The following is an 18,869-nucleotide window of genomic DNA, read 5'->3' as shown; positions in this document are numbered from 1 at the left end:
AGATGAAGGAGGATAAATAAACTTTTGTTTCTAAGGGGTTTTTTTTTTAAATATGCAAATAAAAGTTCACTCCTATTTATATGAGTTTTCATGTCTCTTCATAAAGACATAACTATTCAATATGTATATTTATGGAGAGGCAATCCTCTTAATTAGACATAATTATTAAATCAAGTGACATAACTTTTGGTATTCAAAAGACATCACTTATCAACATGAAAAGTGACAACTTTTAACTTTTACTTTCTTACAACTTTTCATTTGTAACTATTGGAACATTATTATATTTTGAAAATTCTCCAACAATCTTCCCTTTCAATTTTCAAAATATTCTAGATTTTGATAATCATGGAAATCAATTACATATACGAAGGTGTCTTACGATTGAACTTTCACTTAGTGAAAACATTTTAAAGTTAATCGAAATCTCAAGTTAGATTATCTTTTAAACCAACTATTCTATTCGATTAACTAAACACATCTCACACAATGATTTTAACATTAGTCAATGCACAGTATCCAAGGACACTATTATGGCCATATGTTTGTAACCTCTTTTTATGAGTGATGTTAAAACCAAGCCATTGAGCTCATAGAAGCAGTCATACTCCCACTCACATAAGTAGATCCTATTGAGAGTGTTTCCATAATTTGTAATACCCCGAAAATTACTACAGTAAGAAAGTAAGATATTATCCTTAATATAGTAAAATAAGGAAATAAAGTGACAAAAAGAGAAGTTTTGAGTTATGTCAACATTGGGAAGTATATTATAACATATTAATTCAAGAAAGGATTAATCGCAAAAGTGAGAAAAGTTTTGTTCCCCAAGAGTAAATACTCAAAATTTGAGGGGTTAAAGTGTAAATATGAAAAAGTTGAAGGACCAATAGTGTAAATATTTTAAGGGTGGAATGACCTAGAAACTAAGGAAAATGGATGAATTAGGACAAATTGAATAGGTGAAGAATTATGAGGGACTAAATCACAATTTTACCAAATTATGACTCAATGATGGAATTTTAAAAGATCATACAGGGCAAAATGGTCAATTAGAAAGAGAGAGAACTCTAGAAGGTAATAATGATATTAGAGATATTTTGATGATATTTTATAATTATTTAATTAGATAAATATTATTTTATTAATATTTTAATGAGATATTTTATTATTTTATTTAGTATATGAGGAAAGAAAGATGAAGAATTTTCATCATCTTTCCATGCACCTACGTGAGAAGAGAAGAGAAGAAAAGAAAGAAATTTCCCTTTCTTTATAATTTAGTCTTTTTACCAAAAATTCACCATTTTCACTTAGAAATCAAAAGAATATCCATAGCTACCAAGAGAGAAATATAATAAGGAGACTATGGGGAGCTAGAATATCAAGTTAGATTCAAGAAATAGAAGCTGGAGGAGAGAGAAAATCAAGTTAAAGATTGTAGAGTTTGATATTATTAAAAAGTATGAAAATGATGTTAAAGTAGAGTTTTATTATATAAGGTTCTATGTTCTTGATAAGTTAGTGAAGGGAAATAAGAGGAAGTGATAGGAAATATTGTAAAGAAAGGAAAGGAGGGTGTTATAAATTTGGTTATCAACATTCTACACTAAAACAGTTTTGGACAGCAGCAGTAGTCTAACTTTGAAAATTCACCAAAAATTTTAGAAATTGAATTAAAGTTTAATTAAGGTATTAAATTAAATCCTATTGAGTCTAGTTTTACATAAAATAAACGTTGTAAGCAAAAGAATTTCATATTATGAGATATATGAATTTTTGTGAGATAGGGTCAGATTGATTTCGAGTTCCCCTGTTCTGACTTTGGAAAATCATAAAAAATTGTAAAAAAAATAATTAGGGGTTTAAATTTATATGTTGAAATTTTTAATGAGTCTATTTTCAAGAGAAATAAATGGAACCATCATCCAAACCCCGTACTAAGAGATAATTGATTTTTAGTAAGGAAATGTCGAAGCTGTCAAACTGCAGAACAGGGATAAATTTGAAGATTTTACTGTACTTATTGGCTAAACTATAAATTCTGAAAATTTTATAGTAGAAAGATATTTTAGTCTAGTTTAAAAAACATCAAGACGATCTTAATTTAGAATTATTTAGCTCAATATATAAATAATTTAGTGATTATGACTCAAGTGGACAGTTTGATATGAACATATAACTAAATAGTGGAATTATAGATAATATTACATATATGCATGTTATATACATTAAGGATGTGGAATGGAGAGGAGGAGGAGGAAAATATATATATGAATATTCAACTAGCATGGGTTTTCATTAAAAAGGTCAATTTGCATGTTTTAGGCTCGGAGACTAAATTGAATAAAAATAAAACTTTAGGGCAATTTAGTAAAAATGTAAAAAGTAACAAAATTGCATGAAATGAATTGTTTTATTGTCTAAATTATTATATTGAAAGAAATTATTAATATCAAGTGGGTTTAGAACATTAATTTTGTTGTATAATGATATTATAAAGTGATTTTGTTAAATATTGATGTTAGGATCAAATTGTGAAAATGGTTAGAATATTAGGGTTTGGTATTAAATTTATTTTTATTAAGGGTTTTATGATAGCCTAGAATATTTGAATAAATTATTAATTGAGAAAAATTTGTTGATTTGATAGATTAACTAGTTAATGGACTAAATTGTAAAAGTTGCAAAAGTTGGGGTAATTGTGTAAATTCAAAAATTGAAAGGTATAAATTGTGAAATGAATTGGAACTGAAATATATGCTAATGAATGAGTAATTATATATTTTAGATCAAGATTTCGTAGATAGTTGTGAAAAATGAAAAATAAAGGAATAGTCCACGAACTCCCGCAATTATTACAATTCAATTCGGTAAGTTCATATGGTTAAGGTTTAATAATTATATTGAATTGACGAATGATGTTACGTATTTAATATATTTTTGAAAAATGAAATATTGTTAAATTATTATATATTTAGCATATTGTTAAAAAAAATGAAATATCGTTAAATTATAAATTGAAATGAATATCCGGTTAAAGTGGAACGCAAGATTGAGTACAATCGTTCTGTGGCAAAGGATGAATTGACGGCAAATGCAAAGGATGAATTGGCAGCATTGGCAGTAAATGCAAAGGATAAATTGACGACAAATTACCCAAGTAAACCAAGGTTTAGCATTTGTTGTGAACTTTCATGTTTACTTTCCGTTTAGCTCTCACGAGCTTTTGTTAACTCATATGAGTTTCAGTTTAACCCTTATGGATTTCCGTTCAGCTCTTTTGAGCTTCAGTTTAACCCTTATGGGTTTCCGTTCAGCTCTTTTTGAGCTTCAGTTTAACCCTTCTGAGTTTCCGTTCAGCTCTTTTAAGCTTCAATTTAACCCTTATCAATTTTCATTCAGCTCTTACGAGCTTCCATTCAACCCTTATGGGTTTCTGTTTAGCACTTGTGTGCTTCTGTGTAGCCTTCGAGCTTCTAAATACGATGTACTCATATCCGTAAGTCATTCCTCGATTCAGTAAGATTTGATAAGTGACATATGAAATTAATGTTTGAAGACTTAAGGTTATTATTGGTGTTGATCTGAAATAAGTGTATTCATCGATTGAAGTCGTGATGAGTAATAACCTCAAGTGTAATATGTTGATAAAATAAGTTTATAAATGTTGAATTTATATGAAATATGTTCAAGTATGCTAACAAATGTTGTTGTTGATGCTTCGACAAATGCCAAGCTACTAGTTAAATGGTAATATGTTTATTTATATGATGCGTTGAAAGGGTAAGTGCTCAAATGAAAATATACTTGTGCTCATGAAAGAGTGGTAAGTTTTAAGTTATGCAATTTCTTATAAAATGAGTTATCCTGGGATTAATTCGAAAAAGGTTTATGTTTAAATACACTAGATTGTAGCTATGTTGAATGATATGCTTATGACTGGTGTGTTATGTATATGGAATGAGTGTGGGAAGTAAAGAAACACAAATGAAAATAAAGAAATTCTGGAAGAGTTAAAGTTGTTCAAAATCCTAGCATGCTAGGAATAATATGTATAAGTGATACCGTAAATTTATTCACTTGGTGAGTTGTTAAATATAACTTCATGAGTATTATGGTATCAATATTGGATTATTCTTGATATGTATAAATTTCATATTTGAAAAGAAGTATTACGATTAAAGTTTATACGAGCCTATTAAGCATTCATTGCTTATGTATTTGTTTTCTTTTACTTTTCAGGTTATCGAAAGCTCAATTGGGTTGGAAACTTGTCGATGTTGTATCACACTATCCATCGATTCTATCGGTACTTTTGAATGTTTTGATATTGGTTATAATGGCATGTATAAATTGACATAGAATTGGGTAGAAATATGGTTTGTAAAATGGTCTATTTTCGTCCACACGGGCAGAGACACGGGCGTGTGTCTCAACCGCGTATAACACACGACCAGGTGACACGGTCATGTGTCCCCTGTATCTTATATTTGCACTAAACAGAATGCTTACACGACCTAGCACATAGGCATGTGACTTGGCTGTATAACCCAAGTCAGTATACTCACACGAGCACGGACACGGGCTAAGACACGGCCGTGTGTCCCTATTTCGAATACCCACACTTTTTGAGACACGGGTGTGCCTCCAAACCGTGTGAGTCACACGGCCATGTGACCCCTACAGTGTTGAAAATTTTAAAATATTTTTGAAAAAAAAAATTCTGAGTTTTTGACTTAGTCCCTATTTGTTTCTAATGTGTAATTTGGGCCTCGAAGGCTCGTTTAAAGGACAATATATATGATTTTAATTAGTTTCTAATATGAATGCTAGATGAATTGAAATGTGTGCTAATTAATTCGTAAACTCCGGTAATGCTCCGTAACTCTGTTCCGGCGACGGATTCAGGTTAGGGGTGTTACATAATTATAACAGTCTAACATATTTTTGTTATGAGTCTATTAAGAGTATATTAATCATCTTTCCCCTTATCATTACGAGTACCTAGCACTCTTTACCCTACCATGATATATTATTTATTGTTTTATAATGCTAGCAGTTACATTTTGATGATGTAGTTTGTCCTATTGAACTTAAGACTTTTATGTTATACCAAGCGTTGCGTTGCGTTGAGTTTCCATAATGGGTGACTCAAATATTATGGGCTTGTTTCTAATCCTTAAATTTCCAAATTTCTAATATAGCTATGTTAATAATTTTACAACATTATGAAACCCTATATTTATTTTTGCCCTAAAAATTCACAAGGCCAACACCTTCGCCATGTTCAAGTATCCATTCTTTTGCAAAAGAAATTTAGATTTGAAATCACTGAACAAACATATGTTTTTGGCTTAAGGGACAAATCGGAACATTATTTCCTTCTGTTGATTAAAAGTTTCATTAAATTTCTTTCCAACTTCTTTCATGACTGTTATATACATAAATGTATATAATTTATATTATATAATTCCATAACAATCATAATTATGCATGTTAAAATATCATGCATACAATAAACTAGTATTTGATTTTTTATCAAACAATTGATGCACGAGACACTCACATCTTTTATATGATATAACTAACTTCACTAAAACATAAACATGAAATCCAATTCATGCAAAAATAGTAAACCACAAATTTGACCAACATAGCTCTTCTTGCTACAAAGATTTCTTCTAAATCAATAGTTAGATCACTGACATCAATGTTGTTCTATTATTGATAGCCATCCTCGTAGTGTCATGATTGTAGTGTCATGTGAATGTGTGGTAAACAAATACACTTTCATTAATTTACGATAATTTTGGGAAATTAGAACCTTAAAATTGTTGGTGTGTGGGGATAAAAATAAACTTATGAGAAATTAATCAAATGTTTTAAGGCATTTAACCATGCCACTTTTTTTAAAGTTCTATTTGCCCCACCTATATCTTAGTGTGCAAAAAAGTTATAAGCAAATGAACCTCGAGGATACAATGAAGCCCAATGACTTTCTATGTTTTGCACTGACGGAACCAATCTTTTAAGTACTAAGCAAAGCATAGCAAGAGCATCAAATTTTATAAAGAACCTCTGCAATAATTCTTTATAAAACAATCTTTGAATATTAGAAGATGGAGGAGAACAAAGAAACTTTTGTTTTTGAGTTTTTGTATTTTGTTAAAACATCCCTACTATTCATAAATTTGAAATTTAGTCCATATACTTTTATTTCCAAGAATTTAGCCCCTTTACTTTTTATGAATTCAAAATTCAGCTCCAATTGTTCACATTGTTAAATTTGTTGGTGTGACATTTTGAAATAAAAAAAAATGTTCACTTGGTAGCTATGTAAAAATGACATTGCAATGGGACCTCAATTTGACAATATAATTTTAACAGTGTTAACAATTGGATCTGAATTTTGAAATTTGAAAAAGTAGCGAAACTAAACTTTTAGAAATAGAAGTACAATGACCAAGTTTACAATGAGTGCAAGGACTTATGACATAGTTTAGCCTTTTTTGCGTGTGTTATGCAAATACAAATTCACTCTTATTTATGGAATTCTCATGTATTTTTATGGTGACTTAACTTTCCTGTATCTTTTTTAGATAGATGTCTCTTAAATAGACATAATTATTTAATCGACTTAACTTATCAACATGAAAAAGCAACAACTCTTGATCAAAAGTTATAGCTTTTGATTACTTACAACTTTTCATTTATAGCAATTGGAACATTATATATATTTTAAAAATATTCCAACAATATAAACCATTCAAATGAATTTTAACAGCTACAACAAATTTCAACAGTAACTAATACTGTATCAGAAAGTTGGTATGGTGTAGAGTAAACAATTTTATTTTATTTTTCAAATCCAATGCTTAAATTTGAGAAATATTTAATCAAAGGGACAAGGGAGGCTTGAGAGGGCACATGTATGTCGTTTTCAGCCCAGCCAAGATCCTGGTTTAGGGAGAAAAGGTCGAATGAGCAAACAACCCCAAAAAGACCAAGCGTGGAGTCTGTCTCTTATATGCAAGACAGTTTAGGGAAATTTGACCATAAATTGTCTCAGCCAAGGTAGTGGCCAAGAGCTCACTGTCTGGAATTGGATATGCTCCATCTTGGGTCATTAACAATCGGATATGTTGGGTTACATGACAAATAAGCTTTGGAATAATAAATAAATCTGAAAGTGCAAAAGAATTATATGAAAAGTACGTTTGGTTAAATCATGAACGTGGCGATTCTAGCTACACATATAGTGCTGTTCTTCCTCAAAAAAATGGATTTGTTTTTCTAGCCAATGAGATTTTTATTTTTATTTTGGAAAGAAAGCCAATGAAATTTTGGATAAAGTTTTAGGATTTTTCTCTTTTTAGAGTCAAAATTCGACTCACACTTGTAAAAATTAGTTTATACTTCTATTGATTTCTTATAATTCATTAATTAATTGTAAGTTAAGAAAGAAAAATATTACCAATTCTAAGATATGCTTAATTTTTTTATTGGCTTAATACCTCTTTTGGACCCTATAATATTATCAACTCTAAGATATGCTTTTCTCATCATGCTTTCGTTATTTGTACAGGAAGAAATGCTTGTGCTATTTGTTATCCCGCATCTTTCTCTCTAACATTTTTATTATATCCAATGTCCTCGAATAAATGCGTATATTATATTTGATGTTCTGCTATATCAGTTGTATGAAAGTTGTTCAGGAAATTGGGGAGCAAAGCGTTCAATACAACCATCCACCGCCTCAGATGGAGGAATATTTTGATCCTTTACAATGCAGCAGCTCTCTGCAGATCGGGTAACTTAAGTCTTTAATTTTTTTCAGATATCTGATGTTTAATGGTCGATAGATTCTACATTGCTAATGTCTTTTTTTTTCTTTAAAAACTTTTTTGGTACAGTTACAATCAGTGTGTTTCAGATCAGGCCACTGTTAAAGCTTCTGCAGCAAATGGATTCGTCCCTGGTTGGATGCTTTGATTGTTTTTAACTACAATTACAGAATTAAAAATCTTCATACATATATAAATACCAAGGTTAGAGCACAATAAGCAAAACCAAACCTATATTTTACTGTCTATATGTTAGTATGAAGCGATGATCGAAATGTAAGGCGATATCCCCCTTTTGTTGTAATAATCTGGATAAAATATTGAATATTATAAGAGTAAAGCTTAGTTACTCATTATATATATGATCGAAATGTGAGGCGGTGCCCCCATTTTGTTGCAAAAGACTGGATAACATATTGAATACTATACGAGTAAAGCTTAGTTACTCATTACATATATATAGATAATAGATATAGATATGATATCTCCTTAGTTACTCATTTTAAAAAACAAACACGGGCCCAAACTTACACGAAGTCCTCGAATCTTAATCTTTCATTTGCGCAAATTACGGAAATAGCTAGCAGGATCACGTTCAAAGTCGTCCCTGTAAATTCGATAGTTCCTCCCAGGAGCTTTCATTGTTTTCCTGTTGCTAGAAGAAGAAAACAAACCCATAGCATGCAAAGCAAGAAGTCCCGTCGCTATTGCCCCTGCTACCTCAGCCACTGCCTTCCAGGAGCTGTTGCTCTCATTGCAACCCATTTTGATTCCAGTTGGCGTTTTACTTACAATTACTACATTTGCTTAAGCTTTAAATAGTGCATATTTTGAGACACTCGAGAGCCAGACTTTATTAATTCTCTCAGTTTCTTGGGATGGGGTGGCATTGATTAAAACACTGATCAATAATCTTCTTTCGAGATTTCTTTTAGGCATAATGACACACAGAAGCCTAACAGACTCGAAACAAGAAATATAGATCGTAGCCGACACCCAAGGAACCCTAGCTATTTCGATATGCAAATCTATTTCATTTCTCTAATTGATCAGGCCCATGTAAGACTAATGTATAGATATAGACCTATTCTTTTCTCAACTGTTCATTTTTCTCAAAAATAATTTAAATTTAAATCATCTTTGTATAGAAAAAAAACCTATCATTTTCTAGACTTTGTCAACCATTTACCTTCAATACAAAATATAAAATTAATATAAATATAACAAAAGGAAGAATTGAAGAAGGAAATAGCAACAAATAGAAAAGGATAGTTGTGGTATACTTTGGGAATGATCAGAATTGGGAATTTGGGATGGTTCATTAGGCTTTGATTTTTTTCTTTGGAGATGGTGTCGTGGGAAAACAAAATCGAAATAATTGCCAATTGGGAAGTGGGTTTCGGTTCCTAGGGAGTTGAAGAATGAATAAAGACTATCAGATTTTCAGAAGATTTTAGCTGCCATTCAATATATTACTAAGGGTAAAATATACTTACAGTGACTCAATTTTAATTAAAATAATAAAATAGTCACTGAACTTTAGAAAATTACAATTTATTTACTGAACTTTAAAAAGTAACACATCGATAACTAATATTATTGAAAAGTGACAAATTAGTCACCCACTAACATTTTCAGTTACAGGCCTAACTAAACAGGTGATGTGAACTTACTGAGGTGGCCAGTTAACTTGTCACATTGGACATGAGAAGCCGAAGGGTCTTAATTTTGGAGGTTTAAGGATGGGCGAACAAAAAGAAAAGAAAAGAGACAATTGGAATTAATTGAAGTTTTTAGGAAAAATGGTTAGATGATTGAACAATTGAAATTTTATGGGTAAAGAAAGGATTCAACGATTGAAATTTTGGAGAAAAGCGAGCAAGAGAAAACCAACAAAAAAAAAATCAGGATTGAAGATAAAACTGTTAGAATGGTTAATAGAAGAGAACCAGTCTAGTGTTGCATCCATTGTAACGAGTAAGTTTCTTTGTTGGTTTATAATTTTTTAGATTTAGGGGGATTTGAGTTTATGGTTTTTTGGATTTCTTTGTTGAAATATGTTGCATTCACATGCGGGTTGCATTCACATGAGGTTTATGCACCGTGTATGTAACACCCCTAACTCATATCCGTTGTCAGAATAAGGTTTCGAAGCATTACCGATCAAACAGACATAATTTCAAAACATTTCACATCATATAATATTCAAGTCAAGATCAATCAAACTCATATATATTGTCCCTTATTCGAGCCCTCGAGGCCCACAATACGTGATAAAAACAAATCATTCATTTAACCAATTCAAAACACGATCAAACACATCCAAATTTAAACATTAACATAAACATGCCAAATTTAATCTATTTTGCCTATTTCACGTTCATTTAAACATTAACATAAACATGTCATAATATGACCTCAAACATAAACACATATTTATATGTATATAACCAACCAATATTAACTTATAATCTTATTTACAATCAATCCACAAAATGATTAATAGTTAGACACCCCAGGTACATACTGACACAAAAGGAAAACATCACCACGTTTGAATTCACAACAGTTGTTGGATGCTGAATCAACGATCAAAATTGAAGTACCTAATCTGCGCACGGAAAACAAAACCGTACGCTGAGTAAAACTCAGTGGTATTTCTATAATCTGAATATTTAAAGACAAAAAGATTTCAAATGTATAATTAAAATATAAACACATATTAATATTTAAATATTACAACAACCATATGTCAACTTTTTGACTTCATACATGATAGCATATCATACTTAATTTGTTTCACAAATATCTCAATTCTCATACTTGTTATATAAATAGCTTTTCATAATTTAATTCACATTTCATTTATGTAATTGTTTTATCCATTCCATATTCAATTATGAGTATATAACTCATATATTCCATGTATTTGCAACATATTTTACATTTTATTTACAATTTACTATTTCATTTTCATTTCTCATACCATGCCATTTCAATATCAATTATAGAACTTTATTATTCATTTACCCTTATTAACATGACTCAGACTCGGACGGATACACGAATCCAACCAAAACACACAAGTTTGGCACCCAGTGCATCATCGAATAATTCGAAGTAATAAATAGACACTCAGTGTCTCATCGGCTAAACCGAAATAAATTGGCACCCAGTGCCTCATCGAATTAATCCGAAGTAGTAAATTAACACCTAGTGTCTCATCTACATCCGACTCAGCCCGATACAGTTAATAGGGTTTCAATTCACTTTTCAAATACAACATATATTCAATTCAATTCAAATAATCAATATATATTCAATATATATACCAATTCAATCAATATAAATTCAATAAATTCATCACATACTAAATTAATCCATTTCAATTGCAAAACACAATAATTCTCACCTCAACACTTACCATATACATTAAATTAAATTATAACAATTAACAACTAAATTCGGATTATAGAAATACAAACCGGAAATTCCGATCTATTTCTCGTCGACTTTATCTTTTCCCTTTTTAGTCGAGGGTTCCCGTACGACGTTAGCTACTGAATTAAAACAATTAAAAATCATCAATACAACACAATTCAACTTCATATTGAATATTTCAATTTTTACTCAAATATTGCCTAAATTTCAATTTAGTCCCTAAACTGAGACTAACTTTTATTCTTCACATTTAATTATTTATTTTCATGCAAATTCTACTTTAGACTAAATTCAACTCCCTATCTTCACATAAATTCCTAAATTTCAAAATTTTCACAATTTAGTCCATATTACTCAAAATTTACAATTTATTCTACAATTCAATCCTTTTCATTTCTAACTTAAAATCTATCAATTTAATCTCTAATACTAAAATTATTCAACATTAACAACATCTAAAAACTCAATAATTTCTAAAATTTTGACATGGATCCGGTAGTATTTAATATCGGATTCTAAAACATAAAATTACAAGAAAAAGGGACTAAATTAACTAACCAATTGAACTTTGAACATTTGAAATCCTTAGCTTTGTGCCTTTCTCCTTCCTTCTTTCTCCTTTTCTTTTCTTTCTACTTTGTTTAGCATTCTGTCTTTCTTTTTGTTTCTTTTATTTATTATATTTACTTATTATAATATATAATATAATATATATACTTAATAATTAACATATAATATTATAATATTATAATATATATTTTGTGGCCTCATTTATAAGCAATGGCATAATTGCTTATTTAATCCCTTTAATTTTTCTTTAATCTATAATTCAACTTTCACCCTTTATGCAATTTAATTCTTATACCTAATTACTCTTAATTCAAGCAAATTCACCTAACCAAAACCTAATTAACCACACAACTAACTTCGTAAATATTTTTAATAAATATTTACGAGTTTAATTTATGAAAACGGAGTCCCGAAAATACACTTTTCGACACTCGTGACTGTCAGGTCATTACAGTGTATGTTTGTCACTACAACAAAATAGTCTTAAGGTGACACTTTTGGGTCGACACTTTTTTAAGTGTTGGGATAGACTTGCCAACATACGTTTTGGCCAACTCTTTGTATAAGGCTTGGGATATGCATGCCTAAGGAAATGCTTAAATAAGAATCGACTTTATCCAATACTATTCCGACACTTTTGGGTCGACACTTTCCTAAGTGTTCGGATAGACTTACCGACATACACCTTGGTCAACTCTTTGTATAAAGGTTGGGATATGCATGCCTAAGACAACGCTTAAATAAAAGTCAATTTTGTCCAACACTATGTCAACACTTTTGGGCCAACACTTTCCTAAGTGTTGGGATAGACTTGCCGGCATACGCTTTGACCCAATCTTTGTATAAAGGCTGAGATATGCATGCCTAAGGCAACACTTAAATAAAAGTCAGCTTTGTCCAACATTGTGCCGACTTTGTTATTTTTTTTCCAACTATATAAAACTATCAACATATGAAAAGCCTAAGACGACTTTTTTTGGCATACGCCGATCTTTTTTGTGTCGTTTAAATTTGTACATTTAAGCAACTTTTTTGGGTGTTGGCAAAATCTAATCATGGTCAACTTTTTAGGAAGAGTTAGAAAAATATTAACCTATCCCAACTTTTATTTTTCGTTGGCAAATATTTATCTAACACAACCTTTTTTGTGTTGTCTTCGTCAGCTTATGATTTATCCCAACCTTTTTCTTCATACCATTCTGTCCAAAATTTGACTGTGTTGGCACATGTGTATATATTTTACACATCATTAAATTAATTTTCTAAAAAAGTCATTTTATATTATTTTAAATTTGTCATTATTGTTTTGGAAAATTAGTTATTTTAAATGAAAAACATCTTAACTTACTATTTTAGGGGTAATATTTTATTAAACACAACCCATTTTCCTCTTCTTCTTCTTCTTCTTCCTTCTCTTACAACCCTCATTCTCCTACCATTGGGTCTAACCAACCCACCTCCCCTAACTCACCACCACCCTCAATCCCTACTGCTAACCCACCACCACCCAACCCACTAGCTGTCCAGGCCCTACTCTTACACCTTCGTCGTTTGACGGTAACAAAAATCCTCCATCACAATCCACTCCTCCTTTAGTGTTTCTAGGGCCACCCTACAACCATCCTACTCTGGTATCGGTGGCTCCAGGTCCTGTGTATGTTTAGACTAGCTGGTTAGTTCCATTAAAAAATAAAAGTTGTTTTTTTTTCTTGAATTAAGTTATTTTTTTAGATGAATTGTATAGTGGTGGAGAGATAATGAGTGAGATTTGGATTAGATTTTGATAATGGTTAGCTCCAGGTCTTTTTTTTTATTCATATTGAGAATTTAGTGTGAATTTTGCAACTTCGCATGGTTGCCATTTTTCATGTTCATAGGCATAGGGTGAGTTTGGATGCGCGATTGGGTGCGGTGCGATGCGTTTAGTTTACTTTTTATCTCACACTACAGTATCACTACAGTTTCTAATCTCACCGCCACCGATGTTTTTACACTAACCGCAGGTAAACGCATCGTCCATCCAAACTCACCCATAATTAATCTATGTAATAGGAAGAGATCACTTTATAAGGTATGCAAAAATTTAATTTCAAAATTCTTTTTCCCTTTTCTCAAACCCAGTTGAATTTTTTGATTTGATTAGAATCTGTCGTTTGAGTTTGTTTCAAAATTCTTTAATTTTCTAGTGTTAAAGATATGGAAATAATTATGATAAATTCCATATTGGGAGTTTTATCTTTACAAGTGTAATAACCCCAATTTGTCCGGCCCAATTTTATAAATAAAAACAAAATCATTAAAAGTCCATCAGTCCAGTTACAACCCAATTTTCATAACCCGATTACAATGGCCCAAAAGGCCCAAGTCACCTAACCTTAACCTAAAATTCTAACCTAGCCCAAAACCCAACTCAACCCCAAAACACCAAAAACCCTAGCAAGGGTTCCCAGCGCTGCAGCAGTGACGCCCCTCGCTCTCCCTCCACACGTGACGAGCCATCGCACGCGCGCCTTCGCCTCCGTACATGCCACGTCCAACTCTATGAGTAAATTGATGTTTACTAATCCGTCACTTTTTCTTTACCTCGATATAGCTCCGTATTTGATCTATCCAGATCTATGAGTAAGCTCCATATTTGATCTATCCGGATCTATGAGTAAATTTAACATCAATTTAATACAATTTACATTCAACTCTACCCAAGTCACATCTTAGACAAAATTACTATTTTACCCCTAAACTTTTACTAAATGACGGTTTCATCCCTAGGCTCGGAAAATGAAATTCATGTCATTTATTCCTTATTCCAAGCCAAAATACTTTCACATATATCAATAGCATCCCATAAATTCCATGAAATTACATAATTTCTCATAAATTCAACAACTTTATATATTAATCCCTAAAACATGATTTCATCCAAAATTCCTTAATAAAATACCTTTAAATACCCATCAACATCTAAATTTCATCATCTAATAACTAAAATCATATTAACTTATCAATGGTATTGTAGCGACCTAAAAATTTTGGGCACGGGCACTAATCGAAGCGATTATTGAAAATTTGAAAATGGAGTTTTGATTTTATTTAAGAAAAGGAGTCGCCACCGATCTTTTTTATAGGTGTGATCGGACACCTTCAAAAATCTCTTTTTAGAAGAATTTTTTTTTAAAACTTTTCCAAAAAAAGGCAATTTTAGGTCCACGTAAAAATCCAGAGAAAATTAGGGTTCGGGAGTCGGTTACGCGCGAGGAAGGTATTAGCACCCTCGCGACGCCCAAAATTGGTATCTCGTTAAACGCGCGTTATCTTAATTTTCAAAAATACAAGTTCAATTTAATATTTAATTGTGATCCGATTGAAACTCGAGAAAACTTTTTTTTGTTTTTAAACACGAGAATTTTGAAACACAATAATAATTTTTGAAAACACGAAGATCTTTGAAACACGAAATTTTTTTTTGAAAACACGGAAATTTTCGATACATGAGAATTTTTTTGACACGAAAAATTTTGAAAACACGAAAATTTTGAAAACATGATTTTTTTTTAAACACGAAATTTTTTTTAAAAACACGAGAATTTTTTGAAAACACGAAAACATGAAAATTTTGAAAACACGAGAATTTTTTGAAAACAGAAAAATTTGTCAAACACGGGAATTTTTTGAAAACACGATAACATCAAAAAAAATATCCACGAGAAATTTTTTTTTGAAAACACGAAATTTTTTCAAACACGGGAATTTTGAAAACACGAAATTTTTTTTTATTCACGAGAATTTTTGAAACACGGAATTTTTTAAAAAAGAAACAGGAATATATTTTTTTGAAACACGGGAAATTTTATTATTATTATTATTTTGAAACACGAGAAATTTTGAAGACATGAAAATTTTTGAAACACGATTTTTTTTAAAAATACCGTATTTAACATGAATCGATGGTATTCACCCCAACATGGCGATGAAACCATCGAATTAGTGTTAAATAAATTCAATTTAATATTTAATCGGGATTCTAATAAAACACAAGAATTTTTATTAAAATACGAGGAATTTTGAATATTTTCGATTTTTAGAAGGGCGTCCCGTATTTAACACGAGCAATCGATATTCACCCAACATAGCAATGAATTCGATGACTTAAAATTAAATCGGTTCGTTGCCTTATGCATTAAATATTTCTTTGTTTTTAAAAATACGAGTAAAATAAATGTAACAATATTTCTAAAAAAAACTATTTTAAAAATGCTAATTTAATTGAAATAATACAATATTTAAATAAATGGACTAAAATAAATGGATAAAAAATTTACCCAAAAGCCCAAAATAATGGAGTTGAAGAATGGGCCTTTTCTTTTTACTTTTTTGCTGTTGGGCGGCTACTTATGGGCTGCCAGGAAGTGGGCCGCTACTTATGAGCTGCTGGGCACTGGTCTGCTGCTATTGGGCTGAAGCTGCTGGACTGCTGCACTGGGCCTGCTGCTGGACTGCTTCTTTCTTCTTCTTTTTTCTGCTTCTTTCTTTCTTTTTTTCTGCTGTTTCTTTTTCTATTTTGGTTTTTTTTTTGGGCTGACCTACTACTGCTGGTCCTGTTGGGTCGGGTCGCGGGTTGAATCCGGTTCGGGTCGACCCGATATATTATTTTTTATTTTTCTTTCCCCTTTTTCCTTTCTTTTTTTTTTCTTCTTTCTTCTCTGTTTCTTCTTTCTTTCTTCTTTTCTTTTTTCTTTCTTCTCCGTTCAGCCCCGACGGTGCACCCCCCAGCCTGGCGCGGCGATCAGCGGTGGCGCACGGTGAAGCTCTCCTCTTCTCTTCTCTTTTTCTTCTTTGCTTGTTTTTTTTGCTTTTTGCTTGCTGTTTTTTTCTTTGACTTTGCTTTTTTATTTATTTATTGGCTTTCTTTGTCTTTGGTGGATGGGGGAACGACGGCCGGTGGTGAGGGACGGCGGTGGACGCGGAGGCGTGGGGCTTTTTGCTGCTGTTTTTTGCTTGATTTTGTTGTTTTTTTTTTTGCTTTCCTTGGCTGCCGAAAATCCCCCCTTCTTCCTTTCATCTCCCTCTTTTAAATCCTTTCAATTTTGTCTTCTTTCCTTTGTTTTCAGGCGGTAGGGGAGCATCATTAGCCTAGGGAGGCTGCTGGAGTAGCTGGAGGTGGGTGGAGCACGCTTGGCTGCCGACTGGCAGATTTGACATGTCCAGGAGGACCAAATTGTAAAGGGTGTAAAGTTTTCAGGGTAAAAATGTAATTTTATAAAAATATGAGGCTAAAATGTAATTTTTAGAAATTTTAGGGGTTCGAATGTAATTTTTATTTTTTTTATTTTTTTCTGATTTATTATTGTTTTATTAATATTTTTAAAACATACAAAACAAAAAACAAAACAAAACAATGGGCCAAAGCCCAAACAAGTCCAAAATTAAATTATTTAAAACCCAATTATCCAACTCTACATGCCCACCCATTGGGCCCAATCATTAGGCCCACATTAGGTAAGCCCAAAAAAATCATAATTTTTTTAATATATATAAAATAAAATAAGATAAAATAAATAAAATAAAATAAAAACACGAAGAACGTACCAGACAAAATTCAGTGATTACAGGTATCTTCCAAAACTTTCAACAAAATCAAAAACTAATGAAATAGTAACTTGGACCTAGTTGTAAAAGTCCAAAAACATAAAAAATTTCAAGGAAAAAGCAAGAATTAAACTTACATTAAGCTAAAATATGAAAAACCAGCTTAAAAAATCTTCAATGGCTTTTTTTTAGCTGAAAATGATGATGAATTTGTCTAGAAATTTCAATTTCCCATTTATTTCTCCATTCATATGGGTCTATTTGCCCTTTTAGTCTTCCTTTATTTACTATTTAGACTATTTAATCACTTTAGCAAGTTTTGTACCTTTTAAATTTAGTCATTTTAATTAATTGACTACCAAAGCGTTAAAATTTCCTAAAAAAACTTTAATACTACCTTATTGACACTCCGTAAATATTTATAAAAATATTTACGGCTCAATTTATAACACCGAGGCCTTGATACCTCTTTTTTAAAATTAATTAATCTAATAAATCATTATAACCACAAACTTACTGGTTCAAAAATCTTTTAAAAATCTCATTTGGCTCGTAAATATTAAAGAATAAAATTTATGAGCTCATTTTTCAGATTTGGTGGTCTCGAACCACTATTTTCGACATCACTGAAAATCGGGCTATTACATGGTCATAGAAGGAAAAAAAAAGGTATGATTGTTTCATTGAAAAGTTCTCTTTTGGATGCAAGTTTTGAAAAGTTAGGGCACCGTGTTCGTAAAAATTAGACCCGAGTTAGTTTTGATTTGGCAGTGCATAAATCGAATGCTAGAAGTATTCCAGTTTCTAAGCATAGATTCAACTCAATTAATTCCTTGCATAGTTCAAGATAGGCCCATGATGGGCTTTGGTAAAGATGGTGTTATGGAAATACGAGTTAATGTGGAGATTTATTGAGTATGACACGTATTTTAGTCAAATTTGAAAGATAATCTCCTAATTAAACTCTATTTATTTGCTTCAGTCGAACTATGATTAGTCTAGATTATTTTATTATTATATGACCTGCAAATTTAGCCTATAAATAGAATTTTTTACAACTTTAGAAAGTAAACCCATTAAAGATTAGAACTCATAACACTTTTAGAGAATTTTATGTTTACGTTTTGAGAGTTCTTTGTTTTCGGGTTTCGAGGTTTAGTTTTTTATCTCCATCTTTTGTACTCTTCGTTCTTTTGCCATTATAATAAAATTATATTTACCCGTGATTTTTTATCCTCTTTGGAGGGGGTTTTTCATGTTAAATTTGTGTGTTCAATTTCTTAATTTATTCCGCTATTTTTTACTTGTTCATTGCATAATCGGATCGATCCCAACAATATAAAATAAGACATTACTTATTATTCAAACTTAATAATTTAAATTATAATTAAATAAGAATATAATATGAAAATTGTTCTATTTCAA

At 31.1% G+C, this 18,869-nt stretch overlaps 1 protein-coding gene and 1 long non-coding RNA gene across 2 annotated transcripts; both read left to right on the top strand.

Moving 5' to 3' along the window:
• Positions 1-7,597: 7,597 nt before the first annotated feature.
• LOC128035288 (agamous-like MADS-box protein MADS2) lies at positions 7,598-8,249 on the top strand. The gene is made up of 2 exons (XM_052624660.1): positions 7,598-7,813; positions 7,917-8,249. The coding sequence occupies exons 1-2, from the start codon at positions 7,665-7,667 to the stop codon at positions 7,993-7,995; spliced, it is 228 nt and encodes a 75-aa protein (XP_052480620.1). The 5' UTR covers positions 7,598-7,664; the 3' UTR covers positions 7,996-8,249.
• Positions 8,250-16,546: 8,297 nt separating this feature from the next.
• On the top strand, positions 16,547-17,184 carry LOC105764452 (uncharacterized). Its single transcript, XR_001124644.2, has 2 exons — positions 16,547-16,657; positions 16,967-17,184. It is a non-coding gene; the product is annotated as an uncharacterized LOC105764452 (long non-coding RNA).
• Positions 17,185-18,869: the final 1,685 nt, after the last annotated feature.

This window comes from Gossypium raimondii, chromosome 12 (genome assembly GCF_025698545.1).
Source record: "Gossypium raimondii isolate GPD5lz chromosome 12, ASM2569854v1, whole genome shotgun sequence".
NCBI classification, from domain to species: Eukaryota; Viridiplantae; Streptophyta; class Magnoliopsida; order Malvales; family Malvaceae; genus Gossypium; species Gossypium raimondii.
This window is presented reverse-complemented; position numbering and strand designations above follow the sequence as displayed.